Below are 23202 nucleotides of genomic sequence, written 5' to 3'. Positions count from 1 at the left end.
CATGAAAATTTGTTAAAAGTTTGCCTATTTCCCCCCACTTATACATATGAGCATCAGTTCCTTTAGAAAAGACTTCTATTCCTAGTCCAAAAATCTTGTGTTTAAAAAAGCAATTTTTAAAGAAATATTTTCTTTGCCTGGTATCATAGTCTGTGCAAAAAAAAAAGGAGGGGGATTTATATAGTCCATAAATTTTGAAGCTGTAAGCATCTACTTCTCTGAATGCCTCCATTATCACAGCTAGCCCTAGATGGCAGCCCCCCCCCCCCGTGGAACTGGGTTTCCACAGCTATTCACATATTCTGCTAGCAGTTAACTGTACCAAAGCTCCAAACAATGTTCATAAAGTAAATATTTACAAAGTAAAGCAAAGTGGGTGCTGAAGTGCCCACTACCCATCCCACAAACTCCTAAGAACTGGTTGTTTTCATGTTGTTGTTTTTAATCTGATTTTTTGCATCTGATGGCATCTTCAGTACCATTTTGATTTTTCCAAATGTTGCAATTTTCCTGCTGGCAATATTATCCCAAAGAGTCAGGGGCCACGTTGCCCATGTGATTACAATGTGATACCAATTACTTTTGACTTCGAGGTGACCATGACGCCAAGGGGAGTTTCAGTAAACAGGTGAAGACCTTATTATTTTCTGATATGTTTTAAATTCTTAGACTCTTGTTAAGAATGCTATTAACAAAGTAATTAGGGCAAGTCTTCCTGCCCTCATTCTGAATGGGCATCAGGAAACTACTAAAGGTGTAGGAAGATTCACAGCAAGACTTACAGTGTAATTTATACATGGCTGCTTGGGGCGGAGCAGGGTGGGGGAGTCCCATTGGGTTAAATAGGGATTTACACCAGGTCAATGGGATATATATATATATATATATATTGATATATTCAGGATTAAACTGCAAAACAACAAAAAGACCCAAAACACTGTGTTTTTAAATAGCATTTGCTTTTACTATCTTTTTGCACCTCACCATAACAAAAAATAGTCTTCTCTAAACAGGAAACCTTGTGTAGGAAGGCAAAGATAAGATATTGAAGAAAAGGTATGGTATTGCTCCATACAGACTACAGTGGTACCTCAGGTTAAGAACATAATTCATTCTGGAGGTCCGTTCTTAACCTGAAACTGTTCTTAACCTGAAGCACCACTTTAGCTAATGGGGCCTCCCGCTGCGCCGCCGGAGCACAATTTCTGTTCTCATCCTGAAGCAAAGTCCTTAACCCGAGGTACTATTTCTGGGTTAGCGGAGTCTGTAACCTGAAGCGTATGTAACCTGAAGCGTATGTAACCCGAGGTACCACTGTATATGCTTTAGGATATCACAACCTAAGCCAAACTACCATTTCTTGTTTTAAGAGAGCATTATGTCTGGATGTTAACTAGAAGGTTGGTGGTTCAAGCCCACTCAGGGATGTCTGTGGGCAGGATTCGTGCATTGCAGGAAGTTAGACCAGATGACTCTTGGGGTCCCTTTCAACTCTCTAATTCTGTGATTCTAATTTTCTTCACAGGAAGTTACACATTGTGCTAATTACCTTATTGGCAATCATCTCATTCATTTTTCAAAATTAAACACTGCAGCTTGAGGGGAGAGGAGGTTTAAGCCTGCCCTCCCTGGCTGTGATCTCCACCTCATATGGAAATAAGTGGGGCTGGGGGAAAACCCATTAGTGCACATTGGGGGCAATTTTTAGCAACACTGCAGCTGAAGAGGGAAGTTAAATCTCCCCATCTCATGTGCCTCAAGTACTGATCACAATTCACCCATGCCTAGTACAACATTTAAAAAACTAACAAAATGATTACTCATTCTGTCATAACATGTATTTAGGTCCTTGCTCCATCTCTTAACAAGCCATAGATTCAAAACTTTTGTTCCCTTTAGATTATGGCTCACTAGTTGACAAAAATCAGAAACATGGCTTTGAATATTGGCAGTGTTGAAAAGAAATGCCTCCATAGTAATTTCTACTGAACATGTTTAAGGGAGAATTCTGACAGAATGTGTTGGTCAATACCCATTGGAAATCTATTTCTTCTCTAGGGCAGAGAAAACTTCCATTTTGTAAGACATGAACGCTAAATCTCATGGGAGCTACATTTACCACACAAACATAAAAGGAGAGTTGACCTTGACAGAAGTTTGACCTTGATGCTCTACTCAAGGAGCTAATTGCTTTATTGTGAGTTTAGTTCAGTAAAATGTTTTCTAGAACTACTTAGGCATTATCCCATAGTCTCGGCCATCACACTTCTGTTAATTTTGTTAAGACTTCACAGATACTGTCCAGTATGAAAACCATTATGAATCTTTCTATGCATGTCATATAAGGCCCATTTTCAATCCCTTACAATGTATTACTGAGAATTCAAAGAACAGCCATTTCTGTGGTGGTCAGAAAAGCAGTTAAGAGTTCCAGGGTTGGGTAAAGGAAAAAAGTTATTGTGTACAGCATAGGTGATGATATAAATAAATAGAAACACCCTCTGCAGAAATTAATTAATGTCAAAGAAAGCACAGAGTCAAACAACCTTGAAATGTCTTAACTGGGGCAGATTTCTCCACAGTTTCACTACGGGTGTCAATACTTGACCCCCCCAAAGTAACTTATCACTTTTGCTAAAGGATGATGGAGAATGAGCTAAAGGAGAAAAAATTGCAATACTAGGTGACTTCAATTGCCCTCACGTAGACTCAGAAAATGTATGTTCCAGTCATAACAACATGGATGTTTTAGATTTTCTAAATGACTATCCCCTCCAAGAGTTGGTCATGGAACCAACCAGAGAGGAGGTGACATTGGACTTAAATTGAAATGGCACCAGGACCCAATGTGGGACCTAAGTGCTGAGAGACAACCAGCTAAAAACAGGAACCACAGTGCTATAAAATTAAATGTATATGCAAGTGGACAATTGCCAAGGGAGTCCTATGCAGTCACATTTGACTTTGAAACAGGAAACTTCCAAAATAAAAATAAGAATGAGGGTAGAAGTAAAAAGGATGTGTGCATTTGTGTGATGGTCTGATTGCTACTTTCTACTCAGGAGCTTGTTGGGTGGGGAGGATTTGTCAAAAGCTTTTTTTAAAAAAATCCAAATGTGTAATGCGTACAACAAAAATTAGAAATTTAAACCAAACGAGGTTGGGAAAGGTTTCCCCTATTTCATGCCTCATGTTCTCTTTGGAGCAACATGGCTATAACTTTCTGCGCTTGTGAACAAGGCATATGTTTAGTCTATAAGACCCGTTGCATTAAAAGAAAAACCTCATAAAATATCTATTCTAATAAGACCTACAAAGCAACTCTCAGGTCTATTGCATCTTCAATGATTATATGGCTTTGCATTATATTTTAAATCATAAGAGCCAAGTCCTAGGGGCTAAAGGGTCTTTGCCCCCCTAATAAAATATGTGAGGGGCAGCCCCCCCCCAAGTTGATGGCCATTCAAATGGTGTGTGTGCACAACATCATGTTATTGATTCTGTGGGGTGGGGCTTACCTGCCCCCCCCAATATTTTATTTGAGTTGGCACCCCTGTTTTAAATACATATTCAGCACAATGTGCTTAAAACTGTCCAGAAATCACACTGGACCTCTTCCTAAAGGCTGCTAGAGGGCTCAGTATGCTTTGTGTGGTACAGTTTTATAGCAGAGGGCTTTATATGGGTCCCTCTGTTAATAGCCAAGGAGACGGCTTGCAGCACAGATGTTGGACAACACCTAACTGTTTAAACATAGGAAGAAATGTTCGCTGTTTCAGTGGGTGTTGGATAATAGCTCTGCTGCTCACATCAGCTGTGTATACACAATGTGTGTGTGTGTGTGTGTGTGTGTGTGTGTGTGTGTGTGTAAAAGCATATTAATAGAATTCTATCTCAACAGATTTAATTCTTAAATGCTACACATACTTGTTTAATCTCTCATTTTAAAAGTAGGAAAGGTTAGATTATAACATCAGTTTAGCTCTCTTTGAAGCAGGTAATAATTAAGTTGATTCACTGTTGCAATTACTGTCAAATCCCCCTTAATTACCAGAGATTTTATAGCAGCTTCATTATACGTCTGCTGTAATGCATTGTGGCCCTAAGGAGAAGGAGTTGCAGGAAATTCTGCATAGCATGTATAATTCTAAGCTGCAGTTAAAACTCCCCGTGAAAGCCTCTGCACTAAATTTATCTTTTCCTTTTCCTTTCCTTTAGTGTTTCTTCCCATTATTTCAAGTAGTTTAGCTGAAGTAACACCACTAAAATCTCTACCTAACTTTCTAAGTGAGAATTGATCCCTTTTCCGAGATATTAGAAATAAAATTGGAGAATGAGAAAACGGGCAGTGAATAATTTCCTGTGGAAATCTCCATACAAAAAAAGAAAAAGGAGCAATACTAGTTTGAAATTAGAAATACAAAGATTGGTGCTTTTGATTACATGCGCACTGCAGGTGTCTCCCCCTCCCCCCCAGGTTCCATGTTCAACCAATCCCAAGCATTTCCAGGTAAGGCTGGAAAAGAGCCAAGACTGAAATCCTCACTTCTGGTCAGTGCAGGCATACTGAGCTACATGGACCAATGGTCTGACTTGGTGTGCTGTTTGCTACTGTTGAAAAAGGGGTGAGGAACCTGAGGCAACCCAGGTAATGCTGAACTGCATCCACCATCATCCCTGACCTGGGTCTAATGGAAGGTGGAGTCTAGCAGCAGTTGGAAGACCACAGATTCCCAACTCCTTCATTAAGAGAAGATTAATTTACATGACAAATACAGACATGATGTGCATGCGGGTCAAGTGGATCCATGTAATAGATTACATTGCATTGTTTTCATCCCCTATATGACAGCTTAGTCCAAATGTACAAACACTCTGTGTGTGTGAGAGAGAGAGAGCGCACGCAAACTTAAACTAGCCTCCAAAACGCACAAATTCAGTGACATAAAACTTTATTATAATGCAGTTAACTTCTCCATACAGAAACTACAAAACTGGGAGGGGGGAGAGAGAAAAACCTAAGATTTATGCTAAGACAAGCAATAAAGCATAGGTTCCTAGGACAGAGAAGTGATACGGATGAAATTTTCTCTCAGATTTCTTAAGTCTGAGTTGTCGTTAAATTGATTTCTTTTTTGTTTCCATATCTTTACCACATTTTATGCTGAACAATCCGAAATAGCTGTTCCTCCCACCCAAACAAACACACACACACTCCCCCCTCCCCCAGTAAAGTATCTTAACAAGGTTGTGGGTTTGATTTGGCTGGGAGGTGGGTAGGAGAAATAAAAGACACTGTCTTTTTCTGTTTAGTTTTATTATTTATTTATTACACTTATATACCACCTTTATCTTCCAAGGGTCTCAAGGTAGTGTACATGGTGTGTCCCCCCCCCCATTTCATCCTCACAACAACCTTGTGAGGTAGGTTAGGCTAAGAGATGGCAACTGGTCCAAGGTCACCCAGTAAGCTTCATGGCTTACTGGAGATTTGAACCCTGCTCTCTCAGTTCCTTAGCCCAACTCTCTAACCATTACAACACACTGGATCCCCATAGTTTTTAAAACCCTTGACACCATTCCTGGCCGATATTAACAACAGAATTTTCCAATTGCAACCTTATTCAGATATCATGAGCTCCATTTGTCTCTGTGTTACCAGGGTCAGTCAAATGTGCACCAAACCACAGCAATTGTGCTTCAGTTTTCTTTTCCCGCATGTTATCTTAAAAGCTGCAGTCCTACACCTAGCTACCCATTGAAGTTTTCAGTAAACACACAGAGGGTTATGCTGGAAGCATGAGGAAAATGACATTCTAGTACACATGTATAACCCCACAATTCTATACAGTTACAGATAGGTAGCCGTGTTGGTCTGCCATAGTCAAAATAAAAAAAATTCCTTCCAGTAGCACCTTAAAGACCAACTAAGTTAGTTCTTGGTATGAGCTTTCGTGTGCATGCACACTTCTTCAGATACACTGAAACAGAAGTTGCCAGATCCTTCTATATAGTGAGAAGGTGGGGAGGGGTATTACTCAGAAGGGTGGTGGGAATGGGAGATTGGCAGATAGCTGAGATGAGCCTGTTGACGACTCTTAACGACTGCAATAGGTCTTACAGGAAAAGGCAAGGGGTGAGAAGGTGAAAAATGGCTTAGTCATGTATAATGAGATAAGAATCCAATGTCTTTGTTCAGACCAGGTCTCTCCATGGTTTTAAGTTTGGTAATGAGTTGCAATTCAGCAGCTTCTCTTTCCAGTCTATTTCTGAAATTTCTGAAACAGGTTTGCCCAGAGGTAAGCCCAACTGACTTCAATGGGACTTACTCGGAGATAAAGATGTATAGTGGTACTTCAGGTTAAGAACTTAATTCGTTCTGGAGGTCCATTCTTAACCTGAAACTGTTCTTAACCTGAGGTACCACTTTAGCTAATGGGGTCTCCCACTGCCGCCGCGTGATTTCTGTTCTCATCCTGAAGCAAACTTCTTAACCCAAGGTAATATTTCTGGGTTAGCGGAGTCTGTAACCTGAAGCGTCTGTAACCTGAAGCGTCTGTAACCCAAGGTACCACTGTATAGGAATGCAGACTAAGGGACCCAGCTAGCAGCTCCCCTGCTGCAGCTTATGAAATTCATTTTGAACTCTTATGCATGCCAACCTAGGTCAAGTGCTTTGTTTTTTGTTTTGTTTTTAACATACATCATTTGATAGTGATCTTTCAGATTAGAGTAAAGGTGTTGCAAGAATACAAGGGAAACGTCTTTTCCTCTGACATGCTGGAGGACAGGATGTGTCTCTTTGCAACCTGGCCTCCCCATCAACTTTTGCCAAAACAAGAAAGCTCACATGCCGCAGATTAGTTTCCACAGGGAAAATCTTTACAAATCAGAGCCAGCAAAGTGAGCTTGCAAAAGTTCAAAATTGGGGAGTGAATAATGTCTCGCCTTGTAATGAAAGAATTTACTTCCCAGCATACATTAGATCCCGAAAGGGCTTCAGTGTCACAGACACCCTTGGCAGCTGTGTTACCAGTAAAGGAGCTGGCTTTGTACAGCAGTAGAGTTATTAAATTTCTCCAGAGACCATGACTCATTAATCAAATATTCATACATCTCTGTAAATACATGCGAAACAGAGAACAGCTTCAGAGTGGAGCATCCCAGCACAAAACCTCTTTCATGTAGGGCTGACAAAAAAATCCTGAGAACAAGGGGTCATGCTGTGCATTCCTGGTGTGCTATGTACCCCAATCCCTAAAAAGAGAATCCAAGTAATCTAACCAATAAGTTACAAATTAACATTACTCTGCTATTGCTTCATACCATCTTTCTTTTTTAGGGGGGGGGGAGGGAAGACAGAATCAATTCTACTGTTCTTTGTTTACTAGGCAAGTAACTCCACCCGCCCCCCCCCCAAAAAAAAAACTGGATAGAGAAATCCAGGCCACGCTCCTATTAAAACAAGCATTCGCATTCGCACGAAAAAATAACATCCCACTGTTTAAGCTGTGGAGCTCAGAAAGCTCTGTGCAAAGGGGTTCAGATTGCTACCATTTGCAAATCCTACCTTTTGCTTCACGTCCACTGATCCATTTCAAGGTTTGTTTGCCTGTCGAGTTGAGAGACTGGGTACAAACACTCAAGTCCTATCTAGGCTTTCCACACAGGGAGATTTTAAAAAAATACACCCTGCATCTGCACTGTAGGAACAATTGCTTTGGCTTTGAGATCTACTCAACCAACTGCCTGAATCATAAAATTTGGGATCTGTTTGTAACGAGTCATGGCCATGAAAGACTATAAGCAAAGGTCCATCACTCAGAGGGGATATGCCTCTAGGTAGAAAACTGCTTGACTTATCCTTGATGGGAAAAGGGCATTTTAACAGCTTTAGTAGAACTTTCTGAGAGTACTTGTAGCACTGTCCTGCTGCATAGACCAAAAACAACCTTTGACAACCTGATGCCTTCCAGAAGTTTTGGACTACAATTCCCATCATTTCTTATCACACTGGATTGGCTGGGGCTGTTGTAATCTAAAACATCTGGAGAGCTCAAGTTTTGCAAAGGCCTCCTTACAAGGATTTGTTGTTTTTCTTCTGGACCCCCAACCCACCGGTGAATTCCAGAATTAGCAGGCTGTCTACTTAGTTTTTGCAAACCAGTCATCACTGTGAAGGCGAAGTGCTCTTATCTGCTGGTCAGGTTATCAGGCCCTCTGCACCTTTGGGTGTAGAACAGACCACGTTCAGGGCCTCAAATTTTGGATCAGGAGGGTGTCATTAAGGACACTTGCAGCCACTGGCCTGTTCCAAGAAGTTTATGCAAAAACTGCTGGAGTAGCCGTCACAAGCAGCTTTGGATGGGGGATGGGATTACATCAAAGTGGTGCTTGTGGGCACTTGCTGGTATTATATATACAAACCCAGTTTACAGATTTCCTGCATCAGATGTCAATGTGCTATATTCTCCTCCCTATGTCCACAATATGAAAAGATAAGGTAGTATTCAGAGTCCCCTCCAAAAGCAGCTGAGGGCCACAGACACATTGGTTCAGCATTCAGGGCACGCAGTGAAGCAATGCTTCCTTGGCTGTATGGAAAAGCCTGGCAGGGGGTGGAGGAACAGTGTTCCAACATGATGATTTATCTTGACGATCATAACTTAAGCAAAAGGGGAGGGCTGGAACTGATTGGCAAGGTTTTCAGGATATAACGGGGATTTTAAAACTCCCCCAGGAGTTTACATTAAATTAAAGAGGTGGGCTTCTGCACAGGATCTGCGGACAACAAATGCAAAGATGAATATGGGCAGGATCTTTCCGAGGCTACTGTCAACCCTGTGGCTTTGTACAGGAAGCACTACTTTTTCTGCAAAGTCTGAGTTAACCTTTTCAATGAGGGTTGTGATCCCTGTTTAAAAATTTGGTTCTCTCCCTTGGGAGGAACAGCTTTATGGCCTATATTTAATGGGCAAGAAGTGTTTTCACTGGGAAACCCCATGCCTCCCCCAAACTGGTCAGGCCTACTAATATTAAGAGTTCCTCTTTGCACTATTCTTACAGAGTTTAGCTATGTTGCCTATTGCCTCTCAGTAAGGTTCTGGTCATTTTAATCCTAGTGTGTGTCCACATCTTCATTCAACATATCATGGCATGAAACTAGGGTGTTATTTATAAGATGCCTTTTAAAAAGAAAAAAAGAAAAACACCAGGCAAACTGCTGGGTATGTGATAATGAATGCTAGGATGGTTTGTGTTTGAAAGCAGCAGCAGCAACAACAGTAACGACACAAATTAATTGCAGAGATTTCAAGGAGATAATGCAGCAGAGGTAACGAGAATCACCATGTAATTAACGTGGTTTCAAATTAAAGTCCCCTGTAGTTACTGAAAAACATTAATTTATAGTAACTTAGTAATTTAACTTGTCAGTACTGTAACACAAACTTTTAGGACAATCTGTGAATGTCCCAAAGCTAGGATGGGGGCCAGAGCAGGCAGTGGCACAATGCAAAACTGACATTCCAAGTTACATGGGAATGCATTGGAGTATGCTAACCCAGAGAAATATTTCAGTAGTTTAGTCAACTTGAACATTAAGCAGAATGGAAAAGATTAATACCAACCGCACCCCAATAGCAGTGCTATTAAGCTTGGTGATCTGATTATTTGTAAAATTTCAAGGCCTTTTGTCACTTGTTATGAAGAGATAGAAGTATGGCACACCTTGTTTTGGCTACTAGCTGACAAACAATGTCTAGTTCAAGTGCTCTACATGACAGAGGAAAAAAATGTCTTTTGATGGTTCTAAAAAATGATTATATTTTAGAATGTTGCGTTTTCTTGATAGAGTGTATAAACCGACCCGATTATAAGCCGGGGCACCTAATTTTAGCACAAAAAACTGGGAAAACTTATTGACTTGAGTATTAGCTGATTCACCGCACTACAAACCTGGTGGTGGCAGCAGCAGTGGAGGAAGAACAAGCAGCCTGAAAGGGCTGCTTTCAGGCTGCTCGTTCCTCCTCCTCCACCGCCAACAGCGGCAAAGGTGGAGGAGCAGCCTGAAAGGGCTCCTTTCAGGCCGCTCGTCCCTCCACCACTGCTACCCGCCTCATTCGAATATAAGCCGAGGGGGGCTTTTTCAGCATAAAAAAATGTGCTGAAAAATTCGGCTTATACTCAAGTATATACGGTAAGTTAAAAGTCTTACTGATCTGCCATAGAGAACTTTGCTCCTTCATAAACTACAATCTAGTTAAGTTTTATTCCTTTTGGGGGCTAGTCAAATGGCAAAAGGTAAGTTCATTCTTTAAAAAAAAAGCAACTAAAGGTATAAAGGGAATGTGAATAACATTAGTAGTTTAGAAGCACAGAAGGCAGAAATGCACAAATGGTCTTTTGTACTGTTTAGTGAAAAATATACAACTGTATATACAGATATACTACAATTAATACACTACCATTATTGTCATGTACCAATAAAACGTTTGTGCATTAGGTTTGCTTACCACTTACTAGAGAGTAAGCCACACTTAACACATTGGAACTTACTTCCACAAAAGATTGCACTGCATGACTTCCCAAACATTTTGCCACTGAATGAGCCATCATTCGACTTGCAAGTTTCCCATCTAGCTGCATTGGGCACAGTTCAAATAAGTTTTGTGCTTTGTCTATAAACTGTCCTTTTTGTCATCCTTGTAAAAAGGAGGCACAGGAAGCTTATTATTCAGACAAGACAACTGCAGCAGAATGTTGGGTTACAACAAACAGAACCAATAGCCAGGCCATTTTACATAGCTTGTTTCTTTAGAAAGCAGGGGGGGGAATCATCCCAGGAATAACGATACATTTTTAAAATGAAGGCATGAGCATTTAATATTTTCACATTTAAGAAAGCAACAGTTTTCTTCCCCATATTATTTGTGTGCACTTAAAATATGCTGCGCTGAAATTAAGCCTGCTGTTAGAGATTTACATGCTAAGTGACTGGTACTTCTAAATGTACATCAGTGGCCAGAGGTATCACAAACCAGATCATCACCTCTTGCGTGTCTGCTGTTAACTTCTCACCTTGCAGTTATATGCTTTGATTTACAAGCTACAGTGTTAATATTATAAGAATCCAAATTGTATTTGGAGACAGGAAACAAAACACACAGCACCCGTGTAATAACTGTTTGTGTCTACTGTGATTGGTTGCAGATTATTATTGGTAACGTACCTTTTCAAATTGTGAGAGAAGCCAATACTGTATTAGCTCTTCTTATTAAGGTTCCACTATGATCTTAATGACTAGCCATTATAAGGTAATATTGCTAAGCAGCACCTTAATGCACTTACATAGCTCAGCTTTCACAATCGCATCCATATTACTGGTTGTTGTTTTTTAAAATAGATGCACATTTGAGCAAGATGCACACTGGAAGTGGCACTTCATGATTATGTTATTAAACATTATGGGAGTTCAGACAGAGTAACACTAATATTTTTATTTGCTGACTCTTTATCCACATTAATCTTAAATTAAGACAACATCCTAAATACTTGTTCTCAATGGATTTGAATCCATACTGCAAACTCGCCATATAAGTTACCTCACATGTCCGGCTGCCTTTTAGTGGGTTGAATGAAGTTCACCACAGATACTCTGAATCAGGGATCCCCAAAAATATGTGGTGTCAATGTCAAAAAACTGATTTGAATAGGGAATGTTTAGATTACACTGCAAACCATAAAGAGAAAGTAACTCTGGCACATAACCTTCAATATTCTACCATATTTGAGCTGAAACAATGATTTATTCCTTTACCAGGACATCATTTCATTATTCATCAACTATCTAAGAAAATCTAAGAAAATAATAAATTTACAAAGGGTGTGTTTTAAAAAAACAACACGTTGGCAAAATCTGAAACCTGAAGAACGCAACACATGTATTTTCAAAGGGAAATTGCTATCTTACTGTTCTCTGGAACTGCCACAGCAGGTAAGACTATGGGATGGCGAGCTTGGTGGACAAATCCAAACGTCTAGAGAATAAGTCAGCTGCTGAGGCCAGGCCAACAACGCCTTTACAGATCTTGGTGTTGCTTTCAGGGCAAGAAGGTATGCCAAGACTTCACACGCACCAAGACTACTGCTTCCCATCAAGCACAAAGCAAACTGATAAACCACACCTAGATGTACACCTAGGAGCATACATCTGCTTTAGGTAGGGCCACCTCTTGCACCACTGTGGGTTCGCTATGAGAAGAAGGGCTGTCCAAACGATAGTTAAAATATCCCAACTTGATGCCACTTCATACATGAGATGGGATTGGGGGGGGCAGGGCAGGACTTGCTTCACCTGTCTGCTTCTCCCTCAGGCAATTCAGACAGGTAAAGTACAGTACATATTAGCCCATGTGTGAATCTTCAGCACCCAGAATTCACTGCTAGGAGGTGCAGTGGCTTCACTTGAGCCACAGCTAGAAACTTGGCTCTGACTCCCCTGCCCTGAGAAATGTTGAGACTAACTATGCAAAGCAGGGTCTTCTTTGTTGTGGTACCTAGTGTGTGGGATTCCCTTCCAAGAGGGGTTTTTTTGTTCTTCCCCCACCTCCCCAAATTTTTGGGATTTAGAAAACGCATTGGTGGAACTGATCATCAGTAGCAGACCTGGATAATTGTATTGCTTTATTTCTATCTTTCTGTGAATTGATGTTTTTGGTTAAGCTGACTAACTGTTTTATCTGTTGTTTTTAATATTAAATGTTAAGCCACATTATTGATCCTGACAGGTGGAAAGATGGGGCATAAATATTTCAAATGAATAAATACAATAAAATGTCCTCACAGCAAGACAAAGTCCTCAGTACTAAAACATTTCAACTTTTTGTTTTCATCCTCAGAGAAAAGGGTTCTCTCTTCCAGGACTGGACTCATCAGAAAATCATAGTCTCTAGAATGCCCATTTACAAAGGTAAACAAAGGGTAGTTCTCCTTAGATGAGGATTTCAGGATCTACAATTAAACACAGGATCAGAGGAAAACATTGATTAGAAGACAAAGAACATTGCACTGCTCTTATTCCAACTATGTGTACATTGTCAACTGAGCATTCATTTTTAACACCAAGCAGAAAACACTGCACAAAGGGCATGCAAATCATCCCAAATAAATCTTTTTCATGTCTGTGGCACACCTCCCAATGCCACATCTCCCCATCAGAGATGTGTGCACACTAGATCTGTACCTAGAACACCCATTTATTTGCATGGTAGAATTACACCCAAAGTGAAACAAATGATAAACAAATCATACCCACTCAGCTCTCTCGTATAACATCTAAAACCTAGCAAGTTCAAAACCAAGCTTCGCACCAGCTCTTTGAACTGCTATAATTTTAATCAGCTAAATTACATATATGGTTACAGCACCATATTAAAAAGCCACATTAGTCTACAGATTAATCTACATGAGGGACTGGTCAAATCAGAAATTCAAAAATAGTTCTAATTGCACATTTAATCCAAAACAATTTTTAAGCAGAATGAGGTATTAAACAACAACAGTCAGGAGCGGGAAAATCATGCTTGCAGTAAAATCAAATTCCACATTTATTTACTGGGCTCTGCTGTTTTATCCCAGTTTAATTACATCCTTCCGATAATATTGTGAAAGAGAAGGGCAAGGAGAACCAAGACATGATCAGTGGTGAGCAGAGGAGAGAGGGAAAAAGGAGGCTCATGTGAAAGGGGAACATTTTAGGAAGGTGGTACAGGGCAACAGATCTCAAGGGACAAGATAATTGGATACAACCTTTTATCATTTGGCTATTGGATCAATTCAGCCCACATCAGTAACAGAAGTTCACGGTATTCTGATGGCTGTTTGGTAGCCTGTGAAATTAGCTGGCATGCCTTCCCCTCCTAATTGACAGGTGTCTTGCAACATGACAGCCAACACCACGACTAAGTAAAAGCGGCTCCCCACTTACACAGTGTCTGATGAGTTTCTTCCCATTACAGATGAAAATATACCGTATTTTTCGCACTATAGGACGCACTTTTTCCCCTCCAAAAATGAAGGGGAAATGTGTGTGCGTCCTATGGTGCGAATGCAGGCTTTTGCTGAAGCCTGGAGAGCGAGAGGGGTCCGTGCGCACCGACCCCTCTCGCTCTCCAGGCTTCAGGAAGCTATCCCAAGTCTTGCAAGCCCGGCGGGATGTCCCGCGGGCTCGCAAGGCTTGCGGGCAGCAGCCTGCACCCAAAAGCTGGGGACAGCGGGGAGGCGCAGAGCCGCCACCCCGCTATTCCCCGACCTGATCTGGAGGCTGGCGGGGGGAGAAGCAAGCCTGCTTCTCCCCCCCACCATCCCCACAACCTCCAGATCAGGTCGTGGAAAAGCGGGATGGCGGCGCTCCGCTATCCCGCTTTTCCCCGACCTGATCTGGAGGCTGGCGGGGGGAGAAGCAAGCCTGCTTCTCCCCCCCACCAGCCCCACAACCTCCAGATCAGGTCGGGGGAAAGCGGGATGGCGGCGCTCCGCTATCCCGCTTTTCCCCGACCTGATCGGGAGGCTGGGGGAGGGAGAAGCAAGCCTGCTTCTCCCCCCCACCAGCCCCACAACCTCCAGATCAGGTCGTGGAAAAGCGGGATGGCGGCGCTCCGCTATCCCGCTTTTCCCCGACCTGATCTGGAGGCTGGCGGGGGGAGAAGCAAGCCTGCTTCTCCCCCCCACCAGCCCCACAACCTCCAGATCAGGTCGGGGGAAAGCGGGATGGCGGCGCTCCGCTATCCCGCTTTTCCCCGACCTGATCGGGAGGCTGGGGGAGGGAGAAGCAAGCCTGCTTCTCCCCCCCACCAGCCCCACAACCTCCAGATCAGGTCGGGGGAAAGCGGGATGGCGGCGCTCCGCTATCCCGCTTTTCCCCGACCTGATCGGGAGGCTGGGGGAGGGAGAAGCAAGCCTGCTTCTCCCCCCCACCAGCCCCACAACCTCCAGATCAGGTCGGGGGAAAGCGGGATGGCGGCGCTCCGCTATCCCGCTTTTCCCCGACCTGATCGGGAGGCTGGGGGAGGGAGAAGCAAGCCTGCTTCTCCCCCCCCCACATCCCCACAACCTCCAGATCAGGTCGGGGGAAAGCGGGATGGCGGCGCTCCGCTATCCCGCTTTTCCCCGACCTGATCGGGAGGCTGGGGGAGGGAGAAGCAAGCCTGCTTCTCCCCCCCCACCATCCCCACAACCTCCAGATCAGGTCGGGGGAAAGCGGGATGGCGGCGCTCCGCTATCCCGCTTTTCCCCGACCTGATCGGGAGGCTGGGGGAGGGAGAAGCAAGCCTGCTTCTCCCCCCCCACCATCCCCACAACCTCCCGGCTTCAGGAGAGCCCCACCGCCAGCCCCACAAGCTCGGGGGACAGCGGGAGAGGCGCAGCGCGCCATCCCGCTGTCTCCCGACATGGTTTGGAGGTTGGCGGAAGGCTTCCTCCTCCCCCAGCCCCGCAAGTTCCCAGAGCGATGCCAAAGCATGGCTCTGGGTCCCGTTCTGGGGGAGGGGGAAGCTCGGGCTTCCCCGCCCCAGCCCCGCGCCTGGGGGGGGGGGATAAATTTTTTTTGCCTTTATTTCCCCCCCCCAATCTAGGTGCGTCCTATGGACCGGTGCGTCCAATAGTCCGAAAAATACGGTATGTGTTCACACACACATACAATTTTGCAAGGACGATATACATTAGTCTAGTGGCTTCATGCTAAATTTGTATGGAGGACACTAGATATAACAAACCACGATTCCCTAAATACTGACTGTTAAGGGAATGTAAGGAAACTCAGACCACAGAACTGTGGAAATGATTGCACTAATTTTTTACCCTTCTTAATCTTTGACACTCAAGACCTACAAAATCGAAATGTGATACAGGAGCTGTGAAGGGCATTGATAGGCTGAAACCCATTTACCCAATGAAAGCCCCCCTTGGTCTGCTTTTTCAGCTATCTTCAGAAATTGCCTATATATTTCTGAATTCACATTAAGCCATGAGCTAGAAACTTGCTTGAGATAGAAAAAAAGTTTGTTATCAAATTTCACACCAAATTATCAGATTCTCACAAAATGAAATGGTGTACGCATGTACATGAAAAAAATACACAGCCATGACCATTTCAAAGGAGATGAAAGACTTTTAAAATATCTGGTTCTGTACCACTGCTTGAACAATTCCCCACTTAGGAAGACAATCACACAGAACTAGTATACCTCCCTGCTGATACAGGGGCTGGCTTCTAAGGTATGTAGTGCTTTCTTTTCAAAAGAATGATTTGGGAATTATTCCTGAAAAATGATACAATGTAATCAGAATCAAAATGATTCCTAAGAAAAGTAATTTTGATTGAGGCAGTCTTCTGTACAGAGAATTCTAATCTCCATAATTCTTAAGAAGCAGCGCAATGCATTTAGTGGCTACAAATGTGAGCTATGAGCCAAGAAGTCTAGTTCAAATGCAATTTCTGTCATGAACCCTATAGCCTTGGGACGAGCCACTCTCTAAGCCTTCCCCTCTCCAGAATGCCTCTTTACTTTCTAGGATTATTAAATCTGCAGCCTATTTTCTCTTTCTCTTCGTGAAGGATGTGAGCAAAGCTTGGGCCTCCAACATCTAGGAATTGTTTAGAAGGTAGATTCAATTATCAAGCAAAATAAAGAAACAAAAATGGCCAGAAGCAAACTATGGCTTACTATGAATGAGCAGTGTGCTGCTGCCTGCTGGTCAATCGTGCCTGCTCCATCCTGCCAGGATCTCCAGGAGAAACAAACCACAAAGCTTGGCTTAGCATTACATGCAAACTGAGCAGTGTGCACCAGCATGTCATTCATTCATGAGAAGCCATGGTTTATTTCTGACCATGGCTCACTGCTAGATGCAAACAAGGCCAACGAGTCAAAATGACATAGGTTCTTCCTAGATCCTTCCTTTTTATTTTTTCACTTTCACACTTCCACTTCACAATACCTAGCAGCTTTAACAGTGCAAATCAGAGTTCAATGGGACTTGCACCATATGCATAGGGCTGCACCCTAAGTGCTGTAAGAGTGGTACTAGGAAATCCTTCTCCTATGCCATCTTTCAGACAAGAATTTGTTAAACCACCATAGTTTTAAATGTCTATCATACTTTTGAGCAAGGCAACTATTTATGTCAGCTTGATGAAAACAAGCAGATGAGTAGATGGGAGTGAGCACGAACAATTAAGAGAAAGTGGTGTGCGTTACTGTGCAAATATAGTGGCTGTTCCCTTTTTATATGTTAAATGTAACAATTTTATTTCCTTTTTCTTAGTTTATACCAGATATAATAAACAACCCTGTGTTTGCTTGTATCTAGGATGTGCTTACTTTCACAGTAAATTTAAAATGGTGCTAACACATAGTAATAATATTTTATCTGTAAATGTAACAAACATACTTACACTAACAAATAATAATGCACAATTTAGTTTGATTTAATATTTCCATTTAAAGTCATCCGCAAGGAATTGATTGCCTTTTAAAAGATTCTTTTTGTGTAGAAGATCATTCAGTGTCTGAAGCTTTCCGCATAAATATTTTCGTTTAAATGCTGCCACCTAGTGGGACAACCCTATACTTGGTCTTGATATAATTGAGAAGGGGGAAATTATCTCAGAGTTAATTTAACTTCTACAATACACATATGCATGCGTTGCAAGATCATTTACCCTATGTAATTCAGTTAAACTTGGTCAGTGATTCCCTCCCTCCCAAAAAACTGCCTTTTAAGATGCAGATTATTTTTAAGAAAGGCCATTTTCTCTGCTGATAGGCATATCTGCTGAAAATACTCTTGTGTAAGTAGTTACTGAATCATCTACTTAAGATGTTTCTTTATCTAGACTTTACAATTCAATTGTGCTGATGTAATGGGATCACAAAAGATTGCTGGTGAGCTTATATATTTGTCTTTGCCAGTACATATCAGTGGCTCAAGCCTTGATAATATATCTTGAAGAGTTATGTTTAAGATGTTCCAAAATAAAATAATATAAAAGTAAAGGATGACAAGGTGAAGTATCAATTTCATCATGTGGATGCTTACCTTAGTTATTTCTTCAGAAGCCCTTTCAAAGGCTTGCACATTTGGACAATATAAGCCTATAGTGCAGCTAGGATCCATTTTTTTAAAAGACATCTTCTTTGGAGAAGGGCAGTGGAATGACTGTAATTATAAGTGGGTGAAAGATTTTTTAAATGCTTTAAAAGCACAAGAGAAAATGATTGATATAAGATACAATTACTTGTTCTGTTTCCGAACGATTCATAAAACGATTCATTTCCATGAAACTGACTGAGTTTTACCAGTTCAATTAACAAAAAGGACTTTTACATGGTAAAAATGAGAGCTGCTAAAGTCAACTAAATGTTCAAAAAAATCCAAAATTTCCATTTTTTTTTCAAACCTATCATCTCCAACTGCAATGTGGAAAAACATGGGTGTTGCAAGAAAAGGAATTTGGCATAATATGCAGGTATTTTAAGACAGTGTTGTTTCTTCCTTATTTTCGGCACTTCTAAAGTAATAAACATGCTTTTCTCTGCACATTTGAATCTGCAAAATGCAAGTCATGAAGGATATTAAGTGACTGTTTCCAGGGGAGGAACTTTATAAAAAGAGAAGTTGACCATTTCATGACCCAACTGACTTTTTCAGGCAAGCACACGGGCTTTGCCTGCAAATAACCACAGGATCAGTGTCTTGCATTGCCAAGGAAGACTGGGAAAGAAAACTTACTGAAAACCTGGAGACCTACTGCCAGCATCTACTAGCAGTAACAATTCCCTGATAGCTGCACTTGCCTCCCTATTGTTTTGCAGAAATTTGCAAGAGCTTAGAAGAACTGGATGAAATCATTTTTCATTATACCTCCTTTCCACTGATGTATCTTTTCCATTGCAATGCACTTTTTATTAGTGAGATTCCAATATAACAGATCTACTTTTCTTCAACACAGAGAAAAGTAACCCAGTAGAACATTTTATCCACTTTAGAAAAATAATTCTCATTTTTGAAATTCAGTGATATAATACATTAACCTGAAGTTTCCCAACAGACACACACACAAAAGGGGATGGCTCAGCAGCATTTGAAAAGCAGTGCAGCACATCCAGAGTTTTATCTCAATGCTTAGAAAATACACTCTACATGCATAGAACAGCGGTCAGGCTCTTCCAAACAAATAGATTCTGTAGGTTGACTGCAGACTGGATTGATTTTCAACTTAGCCTGGACAGTTTATCAATTCTGAAAACATATGATATGGAGAAATCTAGCAGAACTGTTACCTACAATAAGAAAGCAATTTCTGTTAGTTTTTGACACCCCTAGACAAGGACAGATTATTATTACATGCACTCAACATTAAGGTCTGATCCACAATTCAGTTGTTAAACGAGTGCTTCTTGCAAGGTGAGACCACCCAAATCGGCATGTTCTTGTTATGCCACATATGTTCAGGTAGCCATTTTACCTCGGACATCAGGAAGAATCAGACACTGTTGTTATTAAAAAATGATTATTGAAGAACTGAGCAAACAGATATTACTTTAATAAGAAATCGTTTCCATAAACTATAGACAGCTATGATTCACAGACATCTCTCTATTCCTTTCTCTCTCGACCTGCTGTAACCTAACTTCTTGTTCCTTAACTTCTCATCTAGGACTGCTACCTGCTAAAAGCCTTTTAACAATACTACAATGGATATGTATGTGCAAATCTATTTTATTCACTACTAAATCTGAGGATTGCACACAAGCTAAAAAGTATTTGCACAATTTAATCCAGATGGAAAAATGCCTGAGCCTGAGTGGCAGCAGCTAAACTAGGCAGAATTAATGTAAACAGCTCAAGTGGGGTGAGAGAAAAGGCCCTTTTGAGTAGATGAGCTGCGCAGACTATAGGAGTGACTAGGATCTTCATCAGTGCTAGCTCAAAAGCTCTGATTCACACTGCAGCCAGTATTTTTTAAACACAAAATGGGTGGGGCTGTTGTGCCCTGCCTGTTTGTGAGTTGCTCAAGCAGATTTCAAGTTTACCCCCTAGACAGAGGTCTGGAAACTTGCTTTTAAAAAATACCAAGAGGAGAACCTACTGCCCGCCAGATGTTGTTGGACTACAGTTCCCATCAACTCTAACCAAGCTGTGGAGTTCAGTATCTGGATGGTCACAGGTTCAACACTCCTGTGCTCCTGAGACCTGGGTTCCTGGGACACAGACTAGCTGTAAATTGGGCCAGCTGCTACTGGTAGCAAGTAGTGAAGCAATTTTTTTGGGGGGGGGGTGCTTCTTTCTTTGTGCATCATGGTCCATGTTCAGCCTTTGTCATGGGAAAAGGTAAAAGTCTGGAGAAAAAGCAGATAGCACAGTGGAGTGCTACACACCTTCATTGTGGGATGCTGCCTTCCGTTGCATTCAAGTATCATAGGTTTGCATTGCAAGTCAACTTAGATCAAGTAAAGGCATTCATAATCTCAGAACTATTTCCATCTACATGCTTTCAGCTCCGTAAACAGTCCCAGGGGCGTAGCAGAGGTACTGCATTCCCTAATGTTTTGTGTGTGGCCGCCATCTAAATCATAGGAACTTAGGAAACTGTCGGGCCACTGATCCATACATTTCAGTATTGTCTGCACTGACTGCCAGAGACTCGTCAAGATTCCAGGCAGGGAACATTCCCAGCCCTACCTGGAGATCCCAATGGTTGAATCTGGGACCTTCTGCATGCCAAGCAGATCCCTTGCCAGAGATACAGCCCTTCCCCCAGCACCAAGCCTGGGAAAGTCATGGCCCCCCCATGTGCAGCATTTAGTCTGAGCATAGAGCTGTTCATGTATGAACCACACACACAACTGGGAGAACTCTCCTTCCCAAAGCAGTGAAGCTGGACACTCAGCACTTGACATTCCTGTAAGTGGGAGGGGAGTAACAAGGAGTGAGGTTATGCTACTCCCGTTGCAAAAGCACCAAAACTAGACTTTGGTTGTCTCAAAGCAAAAATCTGACACACAAACAAATTTGGAGGATATGTATTCCACTGTATACAAAACATCAGCAATGAATTTGGCTTGGTTCGTTTTTTAGTTTATTCCTTTTTGTGACTCTGTGTTGAAAGAAAGAAAGAAAGAAAGAAAGAAAGAAAGAAAGAAAGAGAAACGATCTAAGTAATTAGTGTTTGGTTCATATATGAAGCAAACAGTAGTGCTGGCTCTTTATCCATCCTACCTCGAGGGGGAAATCCTTTACGCTGACATCTACAAAAGACTGGCAGTAATGAGGATCCATGTAAATCAAACTGTCATCTACAAGGACAAAACAAAAGACAAGTAATTCAAAAAACACCTTATTATTACACTGCTTACAATCCAATTTCTATGCAGAACCATGGGGGGAAAGACACCCCCAGCAAGTAACTGCCTGCCAGGCTGATATTCATTGACTGAAGCGTAGGTTTTTGCAGGACAGATTAACTTTTGCATAATCAAATATGCTTGTAGAAGCAGAATTTTGATAAAGTGATGAGACTGTCATTTAATTTTTGGAGATAAAATTACTTTTACAAACACACAATTATATTCCAGGAGTTTGCATATGAAAAATGCATTGTACTCCCTCATCATGACAGGAAGAACATATTTGCTTGTCATTTGGTCATCAACCTGTACCATTTAAACTACTAAAGGGTAAATATATAACCAAGATCTGCCAGGTAGTAAGCAGTGAAAGGCTGAGAGAGTTTGATGAAACAAATAAATTATGCCTTGTTTGTGCAACAAAGAAAATTAAATGTACATTTTACAGAATCCAATTACCATATAGGGCAAATGACAAATGACTGGACTTTGGTGAGTCTGATTAATAAAGTACTCATTTTGCTATTTTAATCATTCCACTTCCCAGGGGGTTTCTATTAACTCCAAAGCTTGGCGGGTGGGAGGGGGTGAGGAGGAGAGAAGAGAAGAGAAGAGAAGAGAAGAGAAGAGAAGAGAAGAGAAGAGAAGAGAAGAGGTATGCCACACTGAAAAAGACATACCTTATTAAAATACTAACCTTGAAATCCAGCAAAGTAATATGACTGCTTAGGTTTGCCACCAATAATACCAATGCAGTATTCAAGACTCAAAATCCCCTGTCATCACAATAAATAAATGGGGTGGGGGAGAGAGGCAGGATTACCACACAGTAGACTTAATTCCATGCTGGCTAATTTTGTTCAGTACAAGCTGCTTACAAGAGGAAAGCAGAGCGGTATCATTTACCTAAGAAAGGCATTCAGAGAAAGTGTGAGGCAGAGGTGAACTGAGCAACCTGTGGGCTGCCTGAATCCCTTGGCCTGGCAGTCCCTGGCATCTCTGGTTGCTCCGCCCATTCCATCTCAGAGTGTTCTGCTGGGAAGCAGAAGGCTACAAAAGGCTTGATCTGCTTGGACTGCACTTTCCAAAGGCATCCTCGCTGCCCCAGGGAAGAAGTGGCCTCCTCCCCCCCTTGGCACAGAGAAAGCACGGCACTTTGGGGTTGCAGGAAGCATGGATAAGCCATTCCAGAATAGTAACAGCAATGGCGAAAACACCTAGGCACTGAGCCACAACGGGGAGGGAAGGAGCAAACAAGCCTGGCCCTCAGGGCGAGTCTGAGACTAAGGAGCATTTGAGAGAGCGATGTTAAGCCTGCTGTGGGATAAAGAATCTAAAGGTCCACATTTCAAAGGACTGCATGCTAATGTTCCTGACAAAACCTGTGCAGGTTCCCTGGCGTCTACAACTACTTTGACAAGAAAAATCAAACCTATCCTCTTTTTCATTCAACTGTTGCTATCCATTGTGTGTCCACATGGAGCATGACACTTGTCCTTCCAGACATTGACAAGAAAGCAAATGAGAAGGAAATCCTAACTTTAAAACCTTCACACTTGGAGCAGGCTAAACAAATAGCTGCCATATTGTCATTTTATTTCATTTAGCACAGCCTCTGAACCTCTGACTAATCAAGTAGACTTTGCTTCTTAAGAGTACTTGGTGAAAATAGAAGCAGGGCTGGTCCCCTTTTCTTCCCTTTAGGCACAGCTTCCATGAATTCAGAAGAGCATTTTTACAGGCCCAGGTAAAAGATTTAACAGAGGGAGGACTAGAAGTGTGTAAAAAAGGC

The 23202-nt window shown here is 41.9% G+C and overlaps 1 protein-coding gene and 1 long non-coding RNA gene across 5 annotated transcripts in view; one reads left to right on the top strand and one right to left on the bottom strand.

The window, feature by feature from the left end:
- Positions 1-5292: 5292 nt before the first annotated feature.
- On the top strand, positions 5293-10827 carry LOC308586844. Its single transcript, XR_014008094.1, has 2 exons — positions 5293-5861; positions 6298-10827. It is a non-coding gene; the product is annotated as an uncharacterized lncRNA (long non-coding RNA).
- ATG4C (autophagy related 4C cysteine peptidase) overlaps positions 10400-23202 on the bottom strand; it is a 27017-nt gene continuing 14214 nt past the window's right edge. For 2 of the 4 annotated variants that reach the window (XM_081193841.1, XM_081193840.1), the window contains 4 exons: positions 22108-22186; positions 21283-21359; positions 18100-18219; positions 10400-13011 (listed from right to left, as the gene is read on the bottom strand). In XM_081193841.1, the coding sequence (XP_081049967.1) occupies positions 12841-13011; positions 18100-18219; positions 21283-21359; positions 22108-22186 (447 nt within the window). In that variant the 3' untranslated portion in view covers positions 10400-12840. The other 2 variants (XM_081193842.1, XM_081193843.1) reach the window with 2 other exon arrangements.

The sequence above is a fragment of the Podarcis bocagei genome (genome assembly GCF_964188305.1).
Source record: "Podarcis bocagei genome assembly, chromosome: 5".
Classification (NCBI taxonomy): domain Eukaryota; kingdom Metazoa; phylum Chordata; class Lepidosauria; order Squamata; family Lacertidae; genus Podarcis; species Podarcis bocagei.
This window is presented reverse-complemented; position numbering and strand designations above follow the sequence as displayed.